At 44.1% G+C, this 16,987-nt stretch overlaps 1 protein-coding gene across 5 annotated transcripts in view; it reads right to left on the reverse strand.

Annotated features, from left to right (window-relative positions):
• hcfc1b (host cell factor C1b) overlaps nucleotides 1-16,987 on the reverse strand; it is a 73,144-nt gene that overhangs the window by 32,702 nt on the left and 23,455 nt on the right. For 4 of the 5 annotated variants that reach the window (XM_036989072.1, XM_036989071.1, XM_036989069.1 and 1 more), the window contains 6 exons: nucleotides 10,666-10,842; nucleotides 7,857-8,081; nucleotides 7,355-7,414; nucleotides 3,979-4,089; nucleotides 2,534-2,735; nucleotides 2,135-2,268 (listed from right to left, as the gene is read on the reverse strand). In XM_036989072.1, the coding sequence (XP_036844967.1) occupies nucleotides 2,135-2,268; nucleotides 2,534-2,735; nucleotides 3,979-4,089; nucleotides 7,355-7,414; nucleotides 7,857-8,081; nucleotides 10,666-10,842 (909 nt within the window). The remainder of the gene's footprint in view (nucleotides 1-2,134; nucleotides 2,269-2,533; nucleotides 2,736-3,978; nucleotides 4,090-7,354; nucleotides 7,415-7,856; nucleotides 8,082-10,665; nucleotides 10,843-16,987) is intronic. The other variant, XM_036989073.1, reaches the window with a different exon arrangement.

Below are 16,987 nucleotides of genomic sequence, written 5' to 3' on the forward strand. Positions count from 1 at the left end.
CCTGGTAGAATCATAACAACAACCTGGTAGAATCATAACAACAACAACAACCTGGTAGAATCATAACAACAACAACAACCTGGTAGAATCATAACAACAACAACAACCTGGTCATAACAACAACAACAACCTGGTCATAACAACAACCTGGTCATAACAACAACCTGGTCATAACAACAACCTGGTAGAATCATAACAACAACCTGGTAGAATCATAACCTGGTAGAATCATAACAACAACCTGGTAGAATCATAACAACAACCTGGTAGAATCATAACAACAACCTGGTAGAATCACAACAACAACCTGGTAGAATCATAACAACAACCTGGTAGAATCATAACAACAACCTGGTAGAATCATAACAACAACCTGGTAGAATCATAACAACAACCTGGTAGAATCATAACAACAACCTGGTAGAATCATAACAACAACCTGGTAGAATCATAACCTGGTAGAATCATAACAACAACCTGGTAGAATCATAACCTGGTAGAATCATAACAACAACCTGGTAGAAACATAACAACCTGGTAGAATCACAATAATAAGAAACCTGGTAGAATCATAACAACAACAACCTGGTAGAATCATAACAACAACAACCTGGTAGAATCATAACAACAACCTGGTAGAATCATAACAACAACCTGGTAGAATCATAACAACAACCTGGTAGAATCATAACAACAACCTGGTAGAATCATAACAACAACCTGGTAGAAACATAACCTGGTAGAATCACAATAATAAGAAACCTGGTAGAATCATAACAACAACCTGGTAGAATCATAACAACAACAACCTGGTAGAATCATAACAACAACAACCACCTAGTAGAATCATAATAACAACAATAACCTGGTAGAATCACACAGGTGAAGTATGCATGAGCAAGATAGCAAATATACGCATGTACAAAATTAGCCTAGTTTGATATTTAACTAATAGCTGGGCAGTATACTTTTTTTATTTTAACCTTTATTTAACTTGGCAAGTCCGTAATGAACAAATTCTTATTTACAATGACGGCCTACACTGGCCAAACCCGGACGACGCTGGGCCAATTGTGAGCCGCCCCTATGGGACTCCCAATCACAGCCGATTGTTATACAGACTGGATTCTGAACCAGGGTTTCTGTAGTGATGCCTCTATAACGCCGAGATGCAGTGCCTCAGACCGCTGAGCCACTCGGGAGCAGCGATCTGCAGGTATTGATGCAACAGTCCAGTTTTTTTTTTTTTTTTTTTTTTTAACTTGACCTTCTAGAACAGCATTTCAATGTTTGGTTTTTGTTTAAAATGTGATACGTAACTCTGGTGCGGGTAATGTCGTTTTTTAAAACACTTTTACCCCATCTCCTACGAGTCATCTTTCTCCCTTTACTGCTGTTGCATGGCACTTACCAAGCCCCCCCCCCCTCCCCTCCCCTCTCGTCAAATCAAATCACATTTGACTTGTCACATGCTTCGTAAAACAACAGGTGTAGACTAGCAGTGAAATTGCTTACAGGTCGTTCCCAAGGGGACGCAGTTGCTCGACCACAGAGTGAAGAGCACTTTTGCTCTTGGTCAGATGGATGCAACAAGATGTTGGTGAAAACGATGCTGCTTTCCAACGAGCGTTGTTTAATAATTACACTATTGGTTTGTCTTTTCTCAGAAAGTTGTGGCTAAAATAAATAGTTTTAGCCGCTAATGCTAATCGCTAATTATCTGGCTAACATTAGCTAGCTTGCTAAATGCACTAAGAGTCCGCGCAAACGTAGCTAGTTCATACAGCATGTCGTTTGTGCAACGGTATCTTCAAAATCAGAAAGGAACGGTCGAAGCGTGAAAATGTTAGCTAGCTACGTGAGGTAATGTAACGTTTAATTAGGGTCTCCAGGGCTTGCAGCACAGCTATCCTCAACATAAGGCGATAGTTCTCATGTATATTATGAGTACAGCTCTGGGCATAGTGCTGATGGTCTTTTGCCTGATGTTATTGTACCAGGGTATAAGGTTAGAGAGGGGTTGGGGTACCTGTGTGAGTCCCTGCTGACCAGCCCCAGCTCTGGGCATAGTGCTGATGGTCTTTTGCCTGATGTTATTGTACCAGGGTATAAGGTTAGAGAGGGGTTGGGGTACCTGTGTGAGTCCCTGCTGACCAGCCCCAGCTCTGGGCATTGCGCTGATGATCTTGCCTGGTGTCCCGGTGCCTGGTGTCATCATCTTAGTGGTGATAATGGTAATGGGGGACTTCATACCACTTCCTGTCACTCCTGACCAGACAACAGATTAAATACATTTAGTAACAGGAAGTTATTGTCATATGTAGACACATTTAAACATGAGCCATGTGGTTGCATCAATGGGCCACTGTGAAAACGCTCAAAATGTAGTGCTGACTATGAATCAAACGATCCAAGAAGGCAAAAAAAAACACTCAACATTTGTAAAGCCCTCTTTAACAATATTTAAAAATCACAAATTGACTTTCAATTGATTGATGAATTGGTTGATGTTTCGGAAGCAGACAGGACTGACCTGCTTGTCCGATGGCAGACATAGGTATGGTCTTGATGATGTGCGTGCCAGGCTTGGTGGTGGTGGGCATGCCGCTGTAGGATAGGATGGTGGGCTTGCCCCCCGCGGTCCCGGCCTGGGACGTAGTGATGATGGTGGTGGGCTTGCCGTCCGCTGAGGTCACCAGCTTCAGGATGGTGCCCGCCGGGAGGGGACCTTTCGTCTGGTTTGAAAAGAAGGCGATAAGAGGGGTTTCAGGATTTAGGGGTCGGAGGTCAAGATAGAGGGGTTCAGGGTTAGGGGTCAGAGGACAAGATAGAGGGGTTTCAGGGTTAGGGGTCAGAGGTCAAGATAGAGGTGGAAGCTGACATACAACAAGAAACATGGTCCTTCGAGACGGATATCTCAGGTTGTTTGACTGATCCCGTGCATCAGAATCCTGTACTGATCGCGTACTGGACTAGGCTGATCGCGTACTGGACTAGGCTGATCGCGTACTGGACTAGGCTGATCGCGTACTGGACTAGGCTGATGCCGCACTGGACTAGGCTGATGCCGCACTGGACTAGGCTGATGCCGCACTGGACTAGGCTGATGCCGTACTGGACTAGGCTGATGCCGTACTGGACTAGGCTGATGCCGTACTGGACTAGGCTGATGCCGTACTGGACTAGGCTGATGCCGTACTGGACTAGGCTGATCCCGTACTGGACTAGGCTGATCCCGTACTGGACTAGGCTGTCAAGAGATTTTCCCATCAGATTAAGACTAGTCGTGGAGACAAACCCTAAATCGGGGATGGGCAACTCTCCGGTCTTCGTGGGCCTGATTGGTGGCACAATTTTGCCCCAGTGCCTGCAAATACACTAATCAAGGTCTTTGGTTTCAAATGTAATTTGTTTAAATCAGTTGCATTTGCTAGGGATGGGGAAAAAGTGAGACACCAATCAGGCCCTCGATGACCGAGTTAACACATCCCGAACTAAATGACCCAGATTATACTTTTAACTAACTCAGTTAAGAATTCTTAAGATTCTTATTTTCAATGACGGCCTAGGAACAGTGGGTTAACTGCCTGTTCAGGGGCAGAACGACAGATGTGTACCTCGTCAGCTCGGGGATTTGATCCAGCAACCTTTTGGTTACTAGTCCAACACTCAAACCACTAGGCTACCCTGTCGCCCCAAAACTAAGGGAAAGGGGATAACTAGTCAGTTGCACAACTGAATGCATTCAACTGAAATGTGTCTTCCGCATTTAACCCAACCCCTCTGAATCAGAGAGGTGCGGGGGGGGGGGGGGGGCGCTGCCTTAATCGACATCCACGTCTTCGGCTTCTGCCTGGGGAACAGGCGGGGGGCAGAATGACAGATTTTTTTTTTACGTTGTCAGCTCGGGAATTCGAACCAGCAACCTTTCGGGTTACTGGCCCAACGCTCTAACCACTAAGCTACCTGACTACTGACCTGTATGATATGCTGGAGGCTGGAGCCAGCCTGTCCAGTCACCGCTCCTGTCTGACCAGGCTTGGTCTGGACCACGGACATCACCTTCCCCAGGTTGGACAGGTTAGACAGCTAGAGGACAGGAAGTAGGAGAGAGAGACTGGTCAAAACAACACATCTTACCTTATCAAGATCGACCCATCAAAAACCTAATATAATATATTCCACTTAGCAGACGCTTTCGCGTGACTTTTATCAAGATAGGCCAATTTAAATGTCAAATTTATTTTATTTATTTCACCTTTATTTAGATAATATCGTACATAGGTGGGTGTGGTTGTACTTACATGGCTGAGGAAACTATGTATTTTACATGTGTCACTAATGAAATGAATTAATTAATGGAAATTAGATGTTTTTATTTAAAGCAACTTCCATACTGTACATGTTTAATATGTGACCCCCCCGTGGGGATAATGGGCTGTTCCACTGTACATGTTTAATATGTGACCCCCCCGTGGGGAGAATGGACTGTTCTACTGTACATGTTTAATATGTGACCCCCCCGTGGGGAGAATGGACTGTTCCACTGTACATGTTTAATATGTGACCCCCCCGTGGGGATAATGGGCTGTTCCACTGTACATGTTTAATATGTGACCCCCCCCGTGGGGACAATGGACTGTTCTACTGTACATGTTTAATATGTGACCCCCCCCGTGGGGAGAATGGACTGTTCCACTGTACATGTTTAATATGTGACCCCCCCCATGGGGATAATGGACTGTTCTACTGTACATGTTTAATATGTGACCCCCCCCGTGGGGAGAATGGACTGTTCTACTGTACATGTTTAATATGTGACCCCCCCGTGGGGAGAATGGACTGTTCCACTGTACATGTTTAATATGTGACCCCCCCCATGGGGATAATGGACTGTTCTACTGTACATGTTTAATATGTGACCCCCCTCGTGGGGAGAATGGACTGTTCCACTGTACATGTTTAATATGTGACCCCCCCCGTGGGGAGAATGGACTGTTCTACTGTACATGTTCAATATGTGACCCCCCCCCCCCCCCGTGGGGAGAATGGACTGTTCTACTGTACATGTTTAATATGTGACCCCCCCCCCCCCCCCCCCGTGGGGAGAATGGACTGTTCTACTGTACATGTTTAATATGTGACCCCCCCGTGGGGAGAATGGACTGTTCTACTGTACATGTTTAATATGTGACCCCCCCCATGGGGATAATGGACTGTTCTACTGTACATGTGTAATATGTGACCCGCCCCATGGGGAGAATGGACTGTTCTACTGTACATGTTTAATATGTGACCCCCCCCCCCCCCCCCCCGTGGGGAGAATGGACTGTTCTACTGTACATGTTTAATATGTGACCCCCCCCCCCCCCCATGGGGATAATGGACTGTTCTACTGTACAACTGTACATGTTTAATATGTGACCCCCCCCCGTGGGGAGAATGGACTGTTCTACTGTACATGTTTAATATGTGACCCCCCACGGGGATAATGGGCTGTTCCACTGTACATGTTTAATATGTGACCCCCCCGTGGGGAGAATGGACTGTTCTACTGTACATGTTTAATATGTGACCCCCCCCCCCCCATGGGGATAATGGACTGTTCTACTGTACATGTTTAATATGTGACCCCCCCCGTGGGGAGAATGGACTGTTCTACTGTACATGTTTAATATGTGACCCCCCCCCGTGGGGAGAATGGACTGTTCTACTGTACATGTTTAATATGTGACCCCCCCGTGGGGAGAATGGACTGTTCTACTGTACATGTTTAATATGTGACCCCCCCATGGGGATAATGGACTGTTCTACTGTACATGTTTAATATGTGACCCCCCCGTGGGGAGAATGGACTGTTCTACTGTACATGTTTAATATGTGACCCCCCCGTGGGGAGAATGGGCTGTTCCACTGTACATGTTTAATATGTGACCCCCCCCCCCATGGAGGGAATGGACTGTTCTGTATTTAATATGTGACCCCCCCATGGGGATAATGGACTGTTCCACTGTACATGTTTAATATGTTAGGGGGGAATGGACTGTTCTGTGTTTAATATGTGACCCTCCCATGGGGATAATGGACTGTTCCACTGTACATGTTTAATATGTGACCCTCCCATGGGGATAATGGACTGTTCCACTGTAAATGTTTAATATGTGAGGGGGGAATGGACTGTTCCACTGTACATGTTTAATATGTGAGGGGGGAATGGACTGTTCCACTGTACATGTTTAATATGTGAGGGGGGAATGGACTGTTCTGTGTTTAATATGTGACCCTCCCATGGGGATAATGGACTGTTCCACTGTCCATGTTTAATATGTGACTCCCCATGGGGATAATGGACTGTTCCACTGTACATGTTTAATATGTGAGGGGGGAATGGACTGTTCCACTGTACATGTTTAATATGTGACCCCCCCCATGGGGATAATGGACTGTTCCACTGTACATGTTTAATATGTGAGGGGGGAATGGACTGTTCCACTGTCCATGTTTAATATGTGACCCCCCATGGGGATAATGGACTGTTCCACTGTCCATGTTTAATATGTGAGGGGGGAATGGACTGTTCCACTGTCCATGTTTAATATGTGACCCCCCATGGGGATAATGGACTGTTCCACTGTACATCCACTGTACAATATGTGAGGGGGGAATGGACTGTTCTGTGTTTAATATGTGACCCTCCCATGGGGATAATGGACTGTTCCACTGTACATGTTTAATATGTGAGGGGGGAATGGACTGTTCTGTGTTTAATATGTGACCCTCCCATGGGGATAATGGACTGTTCCACTGTACATGTTTAATATGTGACCCCCCCATGGGGATAATGGACTGTTCCACTGTACATGTTTAATATGTGAGATGGGATGGACTGTTCTGTATTTAATATGTGACCCCCCATGGGGATAATGGACTGTTCCACTGTACATGTTTAATATGTGATCCCCCCATGGGGATAATGGACTGTTCCACTGTACATGTTTAATATGTGAGGGGGGAATGGACTGTTCCACTGTACGTGTTTAATATGTGAGATGGGATGGACTGTTCTGTATTTAATATGTGACCCCCCATGGGGATAATGGACTGTTCCACTGTACATGTTTAATATGTGACCCCCCCATGGGGATAATGGACTGTTCCACTGTACATGTTTAATATGTGAGGGGGGAATGGACTGTTCCACTGTACGTGTTTAATATGTGAGATGGGATGGACTGTTCTGTATTTAATATGTGACCCCCCATGGGGATAATGGACTGTTCCACTGTACATGTTTAATATGTGAGGGGATAATGGACTGTTCATGTAAAAGACAACAGAAGACATCCTAACTAACCCAATGCTGCACGTCCTTCCCAGACATCACTTTGTTTTGACCCTGGTTGGCCGCGGTCAGCTTAGAACAGGGGCACAAAACAGACGCAGTGAGTCCCTGCTAAAACCAGGGGTGTGGGCATGTCACAAAACAGACGCAGTGAGTCCCTGCTAAACCCAGGGGTGTGGGCATGTCACAAAACTGGGGTCAATGAGATGAGACAGCTAACTTGCTTAGCTTCAATATTCAGATTTGTTTTAAAAACATATTGTATAGGAAGGATGCATGAAATGGGAATTGGGATTAATCCAAACCAACAACCCATATTCCAAGTTTAGCTTTGGCACAAGCAGAAAAACATGCCAGAAAAACTAAAAGTTATTTCATTATTATCATTAATATTGTTATTCAATGGTTTAATTAAATTGATTGAAAACAACATCTATCTATTTTTTTCTGAATATTTCTCAAAGTTAGCCGGCCAATTTATGGATCCTGCTAAGGCAACTAAACAACATCTTACCAGTGTTCCACCTCCCCCCATAGTAAGGGGGCTCTTGACAAGGGTGATTGTCTTGGTGACTCCTCCCACTACCGTGGTAACCACCTGGTGTTGCTGGGCAACCGTCACCGTGCCAGACTTGTGCACGGTGATGATAGGGCGAGAAGGCGTTCCGGGTGTGACAACACCTGACGTGCCCACCTGAGCCGCAGCAGTCTTCAGCATGCGGGTTGCTGGGTTACTAACCTAGGGAGGACAACACCGGGTGAGAGACACACAGACAGAGAGACAGGAGAGAGAGAGTAGTTAGAAGGCACAGCCAAGACAGCCCCTATAGCGTTCAGAAGGCACGGCCAAGACAGCTCCTATAGCATTTAGAAGGCACTGTCAAGACAGCCCCTATAGCATTTAGAAGGCACGGTCAAGACAGCCCCTATAGCATTTAGAAGGCTTGGCCAAGACAGCTCCTATAGCATTGAAAAGGCACGGTCAAGACAGATCCTATAGCATTGAGAAGGCACGGTCAAGACAGCCCCTATACCATTTAGAAGGCACGGCCAAGACAGCCCCTATAGCATTTAGAAGGCACGGCCAAGACAGCTCCTATAGCATTTAGAAGGACAGCCAAGACAGCCCCTATAGCATTTAGAAGGCACGGTCAAGACAGCCCCTATAGCATTTAGAAGGCTTGGCCAAGACAGCTCCTATAGCATTGAAAAGGCACGGTCAAGACAGATCCTATAGCATTGAGAAGGCACGGTCAAGACAGCCCCTATACCATTTAGAAGGCACGGCCAAGACAGCCCCTATAGCATTTAGAAGGCACGGCCAAGACAGCTCCTATAGCATTTAGAAGGACAGCCAAGACAGCCCCTATAGCATTGAAAAGGCACGGCCGATACAGCTCCAATAGCATTGAAAAGGCACGGCCGATACAGCTCCTATAGCATTTAGAAGGACAGCCAAGACAGCCCCTATAGCATTTAGAAGGCACAGCTGATACAGCTCCTATAGCATTCAGAATGCACGGCCAAGACAGCTCCTATAGCATTGAAAAGGCACGGCCAAGACAGCCCCTATAGCATTTAGAAGGCATGGCCAAGACAGCCCCTATAGCATTTAGAAGGCACGGCCAAGACAGCCCCTATAGCATTTAGAAGGCACGGCCAAAACAGCCCCTATAGCATTTAGAAGGACAGCCAAGACAGCCCCTATAGCATTTAGAAGGCACGGTCAAGACAGCCCCTATAGCATTGAAAAGGCACGGCCAAGACAGCCCCTATACAATTTAGAAGGCACGGCCAAGACAGCTCCTATAGCATTTAGAAGGACAGCCAAGACAGCCCCTATAGCATTTAGAAGGACAGCCAAGACAGCCCCTATAGCATTGAAAAGGCACGGCCGATACAGCTCCTATAGCATTTAGAAGGACAGCCCCTATAGCATTTAGAAGGCACGGCCAAGACAGCTCCTATAGCATTGAAAAGGCACGGTCAAGACAGCCCCTATAGCATTGAAAAGGCACGGCCAAGACAGCCCCTATACAATTTAGAAGGCACGGCCAAGACATCCCCTATAGCATTTAGAAGGACAGCCAAGACAGCCCCTATAGCATTGAAAAGGCACGGCCGATACAGCTCCTATAGCATTTAGAAGGACAGCCAAGACAGCCCCTATAGCATTGAGAAGGCACGGTCAAGACAGCCCCTATAGCATTGAAAAGGCACGGCCAAGACAGCTCCTATAGCATTTAGAAGGCACGGCCAAGACAGCTCCTATAGCATTTAGAAGGACAGCCAAGACAGCCCCTATAGCATTGAGAAGGCACGGTCAAGACAGCCCCTATAGCATTGAAAAGGCACGGCCAAGACAGCCCCTATACCATTTAGAAGGCACGGCCAAGACAGCTCCTATAGCATTTAGAAGGACAGCCAAGACAGCCCCTATAGCATTTAGAAGGACAGCCAAGACAGCCCCTATAGCATTGAAAGAAAAGGCATGGCCGATACAGCTCCTATAGCATTGAAAAGCCACGGTCAAGACAGCTCCTATAGCATTTAGAAGGACAGCCAAGACAGCCCCTATAGCATTTAGAAGGCACGGCCAAGACATCCCCTATAGCATTTAGAAGGACAGCCAAGACAGCCCCTATAGCATTGAAAAGGCACGGCCGATACAGCTCCTATAGCATTTAGAAGGACAGCCAAGACAGCCCCTATAGCATTGAGAAGGCACGGTCAAGACAGCCCCTATAGCATTGAAAAGGCACGGCCAAGACAGCTCCTATAGCATTTAGAAGGCACGGCCAAGACAGCTCCTATAGCATTTAGAAGGACAGCCAAGACAGCCCCTATAGCATTGAGAAGGCACGGTCAAGACAGCCCCTATAGCATTGAAAAGGCACGGCCAAGACAGCCCCTATACCATTTAGAAGGCATGGCCAAGACAGCTCCTATAGCATTTAGAAGGACAGCCAAGACAGCCCCTATAGCATTTAGAAGGACAGCCAAGACAGCCCCTATAGCATTGAAAGAAAAGGCATGGCCGATACAGCTCCTATAGCATTGAAAAGCCACGGTCAAGACAGCTCCTATAGCATTTAGAAGGACAGCCAAGACAGCCCCTATAGCATTTAGAAGGCACGGCCGATACAGCCCCTATAGCATTCAGAAGGCACGACCGATACATTGCTTCACTCCACGTGGTACAGTAGGTAATGTGGGTATTGGACCACAGCCTTGATAAACAAAAATCACTCTAGTGTTCATAATTAACAGCAGAGGTTTACATGGTGTGTGTGCGTGTTACTATTCGTCCAGGGATCTCTTACCATAACAGGCGAGGCTACTTTGACAGTCTGTGAACCGGGGCTCATGGCCACGGTCTTGACCATAGTAGCACCAGCTGGAAGCTGCATGGTGGCCGTGGAGGGCGGGATCTTCTGTGTGGCAGCAGCCGCTGCAGCCAACGCTGCCATGCCACTCATCTGAGGGCTGCTGCCCATTGGCTGAGGGGGGGAGAGCAGCAGACAAGTACAAAATAATTACAATTATTAACATTTATAAATCACTGTTTTACAAGAATGATCTCAAAGTGCATAAAGTTTGGTTATTCATAGGACTAGAGAATATGGAATAGAAGGAACTAAACTGGTTGTGCATGAATCAGCCCTGGGATAACTATAGTTTTAACTAGGACTTACGGAAATATATTTCCTTTATAATTTTCCCCTTACCCTACCACCCCTCCCCTAATTAGAGTAAACCAATGGACAACAACACGGAGGCTTCTATTTCCTGGTTACACACACACACACACACACACACACACACACACACACACACACACACTACATAAATAATGTAAAATATACTTCCCGTGAAATTTTAAGGAGTATTTCTGTCTGTAATAAAGCACTTTCGTAGGGAAACACTCATTCTGATTGGCTGGGCCTGGCTCCCCAGTGGGCGGGCCTGGCTCCCCAGTGGGCGGGCCTATCTCCCCAGTGGGCGGGCCTGGCTCCCCAGTGGGCGGGCCTGGCTCCCCAGTGGGCGGGCCTGGCTCCCCAGTGGGCGGGCCTGGCTCCCCAGTGGGCGGGCCTAGCTCCCCAGTGGGCGGGCCTGGCTCCCCAGTGGGCGGGCCTATGCCCTTCAAGGCCCAGTCATGTGAAATACATAGATTAGGGCCCCAATTAATTTATTTCCAATTGACTGATTTCCTTATATGAACTTTAACACGAAAAATTGTTCAGAATTTGTTGCATGATGCGTTTATATTTGTGTTCAGTGTCTGAAGACCATCCTGTTTTGATATCTAGCGGCCATGTTTTTTTCCCACTGTGCCGTTTCACTAAAGTTCTGAATGTTTCTATTCATATAGCTTCTACAGTTTGTAGATGAACGCCATTGCTAAGATAAGTCAAGAGTCAAATCGATCAATAATATCATGATCAAAATCACCCAGCAGTGTTATTTACAGAGTAAATAATGCATTTGTTTTCGTTCCAGTGCTTTTCTGAAGACAAAAAGGAATTCTAAAGGTTGGAACATTATTGATGTTTTATGTTAAAAACATCCTAAAGATTGATTCAATACATCGTTTGACATGTTTCTAAAGGACTGTAAACGGAACTTTTCAAGTTTTTGTCTGGACGAAGTGCCTGCGCCTCATGAAGATGGATTACTGGGCTGATCACGCTAACAAGTGGCTATTTGGACATAAATGATGGACTTTATGGAACAAATCAATTTATTGTCAAACTGGGATTCCTGGGAGTGCCTTCTGATGAAGATCATCAAAGGTAAGTGTATATTTATAATGTTATTTCTAACTTCTGTTGACTCCAAAATGGTGGATATTGCTCTGGCTGTTTTGGGTTCTGAGCGCCGTTCTCAGATTATGCTTTTTCCGTGATTTAAAAAAAAAAATCTGACACAGCGGTTGCATTAAGGAGAAGTCTATCTTTAATTCTGTGAATAACAGTTGTATCTTTTATCAATGTTTATTACGAGTATTTCTGCAAACTCACCGGATGTTTTGGAATCAAAACATTACTGCACGTAAGGCGCCAACGTAAACTGAGATTTTTGGATATAAATATGCACATTATTGAACAAAACATACATGTATTGTGTAACATAAAGTCCTATGAGTGTCATCTGATGAAGATCATCAAAGGTTAGTGGTTCATTTTATCTCTATTTCTGCTTTTTGTGACTCCTCTCTTTGGCTGGAAAAATGGCTGTGTTTTTCTGTGACTTGGCTCTGACCTAACATAATCATATGTTGTGCTTTCGCTGTAAAGCATTTTTGAAATCGGACACGATGGGTAGATTAACAAGATGTTTAACTTTCATTTACTGTATTGGACTTGATATGTTAAAAGTTACATATTTCTAAAAAAAATTTTTTTTTGAATTTCGCACGCTGCCTTCTCAGCGGAATGTTGTCGAGGGGTTCCGCCCTAGAAAGGTATATTTAGGTACTATTTAACTGTGCTAGAATGCTTAAAAAGACCGCAAAAAATAATAATATAGGCATCGTTTTTTTTTCGAGCAAGGAAAAGATCAGATATCGGTCAAAAATATAATATCGGTGCATCACTAAACGTAACAAAACGTGGAAAAAGCCAAGGGTTCTGAATACTTTCCGAACGCACCTCAACTTACATGCCATCCAGTATATATAATAAAGTTTGGTTTACTTCCACTGGTATGCCATCCAGCCCTGGAATTCGGTTTACTTCCACTGGTATGCCATCCAGCCCTGGAGTTCGGTATACTTCCACTGGTATGCCATCCAGACCTGGAGTTCGGTTTACTTCCACTGGTATGCCATCCAGCCCTGGAGTTCGGTATACTTCCACTGGTATGCCATCCAGACCTGGAGTTCGGTTTACTTCCACTGGTATGCCATCCAGCCCTGGAGTTCGGTTTACTTCCACTGGTATGCCATCCAGCCCTGGAGTTCGGTATACTTCCACTGGTATGCCATCCAGCCCTGGAGTTCAGTTTACTTCCACTGGTATGCCATCCAGCCCTGGAGTTCGGTTTACTTCCACTGGTATGCCATCCAGCCCTGGAGTTCGGTTTACTTCCACTGGTATGCCATCCAGCCCTGGAGTTCGGTTTACTTCCACTGGTATGCCATCCAGACCTGGAGTTTTCCCCAGACTTAAAGGCTTTAATTGCCTCAAGAAGTTCCTCCTCTGTAATTAGGCCTTCACTTGAGTCTCTGTATAGCTGTTAATTTTATACTATTATTAGAAAAAAATACCCTTACCATTAACTTTAAGTTAGTGGAGATGGAGGAGAATGAAATGAGAACATATGTTTAAAAATTACTTTGCTTCCTCTTCTAAAATATTGTTTGGTGAATCCTGGGTGACTCCATTTGTAACAAGTAAATCATATATTTGGAAGTATTTCTATGTTGAATTCGGTGGATTTTTCATCCAGTTCACTTTAATTTTTTTAATAGCGCTTAAATATTTTATACACTTGATATTTTATTACGTTCCTTCATTTCTTTTTGTTTTTCCTCTAACTCATTCTGAGCCTCTACGGTGAAGTTTTTATTGCTTATCCATCTATACTTTTAGTTCCTCTGTTTGAGATGAACTCTTTTTACCTAAATATGTGTTGTTTAAAAAATAAAAAAAAGAGGAGTATTGGATTGCATGGCCACTTAAGGTACATTTGAAGTGTCCCGTACAGTAATTTATAAAAGCCATGTTGGGTTTACTACCTTTTTAATTTGGGCGTTTTTATTGTTCAGAAATGTGGTGGGTCGTCTCTTCGTTTCTCAGGACTTTATCCTGCTGACTGTTCCAAATGTCCGAAACTGAATTTGGTCCGATGGTCCTCTGCACCATCGTCTTGGAACGCCTTACAAAATACTTTAAAACTGGAAGAACTTGTCCCCGATTGGTGTTTTTAAATCACCGATGAAGGATTTTGAGGCTGATTCCCTGACCTGTCAATGTTTTTAATTTGCTGTTTTTGATTTTGTTATACTCTTGTGAATTCAGTGGTTTTTTACTAGATTACTTGTAGTTTTTCCATGTATGTCTGTAATTTTTGTAATGACTTGGTGCTGCCTAAAAAAAAGGGGGGGGGGGATCTGTTGTATCTATTTTACGTAGGGAAAAAAAATCCCTTAAATTCTTCTGTCTAGCTTAAAAACAATTTGTCATCCAGTAGGCTTTCCAACACATAAATTCTCTATGAGTATTGTGTATACCAAAGATGTGATAGTTAGGGGACAGAATGCTGTCAATCAACACTAACTTTTGCGGGCCAGCAAAAATGACATGGGTAGTCAAGACGACTAGCTTGATTGAGCCTCTGCCATGTATATCTCACTAGGTCAGGATATTAAACCTCCTCCATGTATATCTCACTAGGTCAGGATATTAAACCTCCTCCATGTATATCTCACTAGGTCAGGATATTAAACCTCCATGTATATCTCACTAGGTCAGGATATTAAACCTCCATGTATATCTCACTAGGTCAGGATATTAAACCTCATCCATGTATATCTCACTAGGTCAGGATATTAAACCTCCATGTATATCTCACTAGGTCAGGATATTAAACCTCCTCCATGTATATCTCACTAGGTCAGGATATTAAACCTCCTCCATGTATATCTCACTAGGTCAGGATATTAAACCTCCATGTATATCTCACTAGGTCAGGATATTAAACCTCCTCCATGTATATCTCACTAGGTCAGGATATTAAACCTCCTCCATGTATATCTCAGTAGGTCAGGATATTAAACCTCCTCCATGTATATCTCACTAGGTCAGGATATTAAACCTCCTCCATGTATATCTCACTAGGTCAGGATATTAAACCTCCATGTATATCTCACTAGGTCAGGATATTAAACCTCCTCCATGTATATCTCACTAGGTCAGGGTATTAAACCTCCTCCATGTATATCTCACTAGGTCAGGATATTAAACCTCCATGTATATCTCACTAGGTCAGGGTATTAAACCTCCTCCATGTATATCTCACTAGGTCAGGATATTAAACCTCCATGTATATCTCACTAGGTCAGGATAGTAAACCTCCTCCATGTATATCTCACTAGGTCAGGATATTAAACCTCCTCCATGTATATCTCACTAGGTCAGGATATTAAACCTCCTCCATGTATATCTCACTAGGTCAGGATATTAAACCTCCTCCATGTATATCTCACTAGGTCAGGATATTAAACCTCCTCCATGTATATCTCACTAGGTCAGGATATTAAACCTCCATGTATATCTCACTAGGTCAGGATATTAAACCTCCTCCATGTATATCTCACTAGGTCAGGATATTAAACCTCCTCCATGTATATCTCACTAGGTCAGGGTATTAAACCTCCATGTATATCTCACTAGGTCAGGATATTAAACCTCCATGTATATCTCACTAGGTCAGGATATTAAACCTCCTCCATGTATATCTCAGTAGGTCAGGATATTAAACCTCCTCCATGTATATCTCACTAGGTCAGGGTATTAAACCTCCTCCATGTATATCTCACTAGGTCAGGATATTAAACCTCCATGTATATCTCACTAGGTCAGGGTATTAAAACTCCTCCATGTATATCTCACTAGGTCAGGATATTAAACCTCCTCCATGTATATCTCACTAGGTCAGGATATTAAACCTCCATGTATATCTCACTAGGTCAGGATATTAAACCTCCATGTATTTCTCACTAGGTCAGGATATTAAACCTCCTCCATGTATATCTCACTAGGTCAGGATATTAAACCTCCTCCATGTATATCTCACTAGGTCAGGATATTAAACCTCCTCCATGTATATCTCAGTAGGTCAGGATATTAAACCTCCTCCATGTATATCTCACTAGGTCAGGATATTAAACCTCCTCCATGTATTTCTCACTAGGTCAGGATATTAAACCTCCTCCATGTATATCTCACTAGGTCAGGGTATTAAACCTCCTCCATGTATATCTCACTAGGTCAGGGTATTAAACCTCCATGTATATCTCACTAGGTCAGGATATTAAACCTCCATGTATATCTCACTAGGTCAGGATATTAAACCTCCATGTATATCTCACCAGGTCAGGGTATTAAACCTCCTCCATGTATATCTCACTAGGTCAGGATATTAAACCTCCTCCATGTATATCTCACTAGGTCAGGATATTAAACCTCCTCCATGTATAACTCACTAGGTCAGGGTATTAAACCTCCATGTATATCTCACTAGGTCAGGATATTAAACCTCCTCCATGTATATCTCACTAGGTCAGGATATTAAACCTCCTCCATGTATAACTCACTAGGTCAGGGTATTAAACCTCCATGTATATCTCACTAGGTCAGGATATTAAACCTCCATGTATATCTCACTAGGTCAGGATATTAAACCTCCTCCATGTATTTCTCACTAGGTCAGGATATTAAACCTCCTCCATGTATATCTCACTAGGTCAGGATATTAAACCTCCTCCATGTATATCTCACTAGGTCAGGATATTAAACCTCCATGTATATCTCACTAGGTCAGGATATTAAACCTCCTCCATGTATAACTCACTAGGTCAGGGTATTAAACCTCCATGTATATCTCACTAGGTCAGGATATTAAACCTCCTCCATGTATAAC

Source organism: Oncorhynchus mykiss, chromosome 9 (assembly GCF_013265735.2).
Source record: "Oncorhynchus mykiss isolate Arlee chromosome 9, USDA_OmykA_1.1, whole genome shotgun sequence".
NCBI classification, from domain to species: domain Eukaryota; kingdom Metazoa; phylum Chordata; class Actinopteri; order Salmoniformes; family Salmonidae; genus Oncorhynchus; species Oncorhynchus mykiss.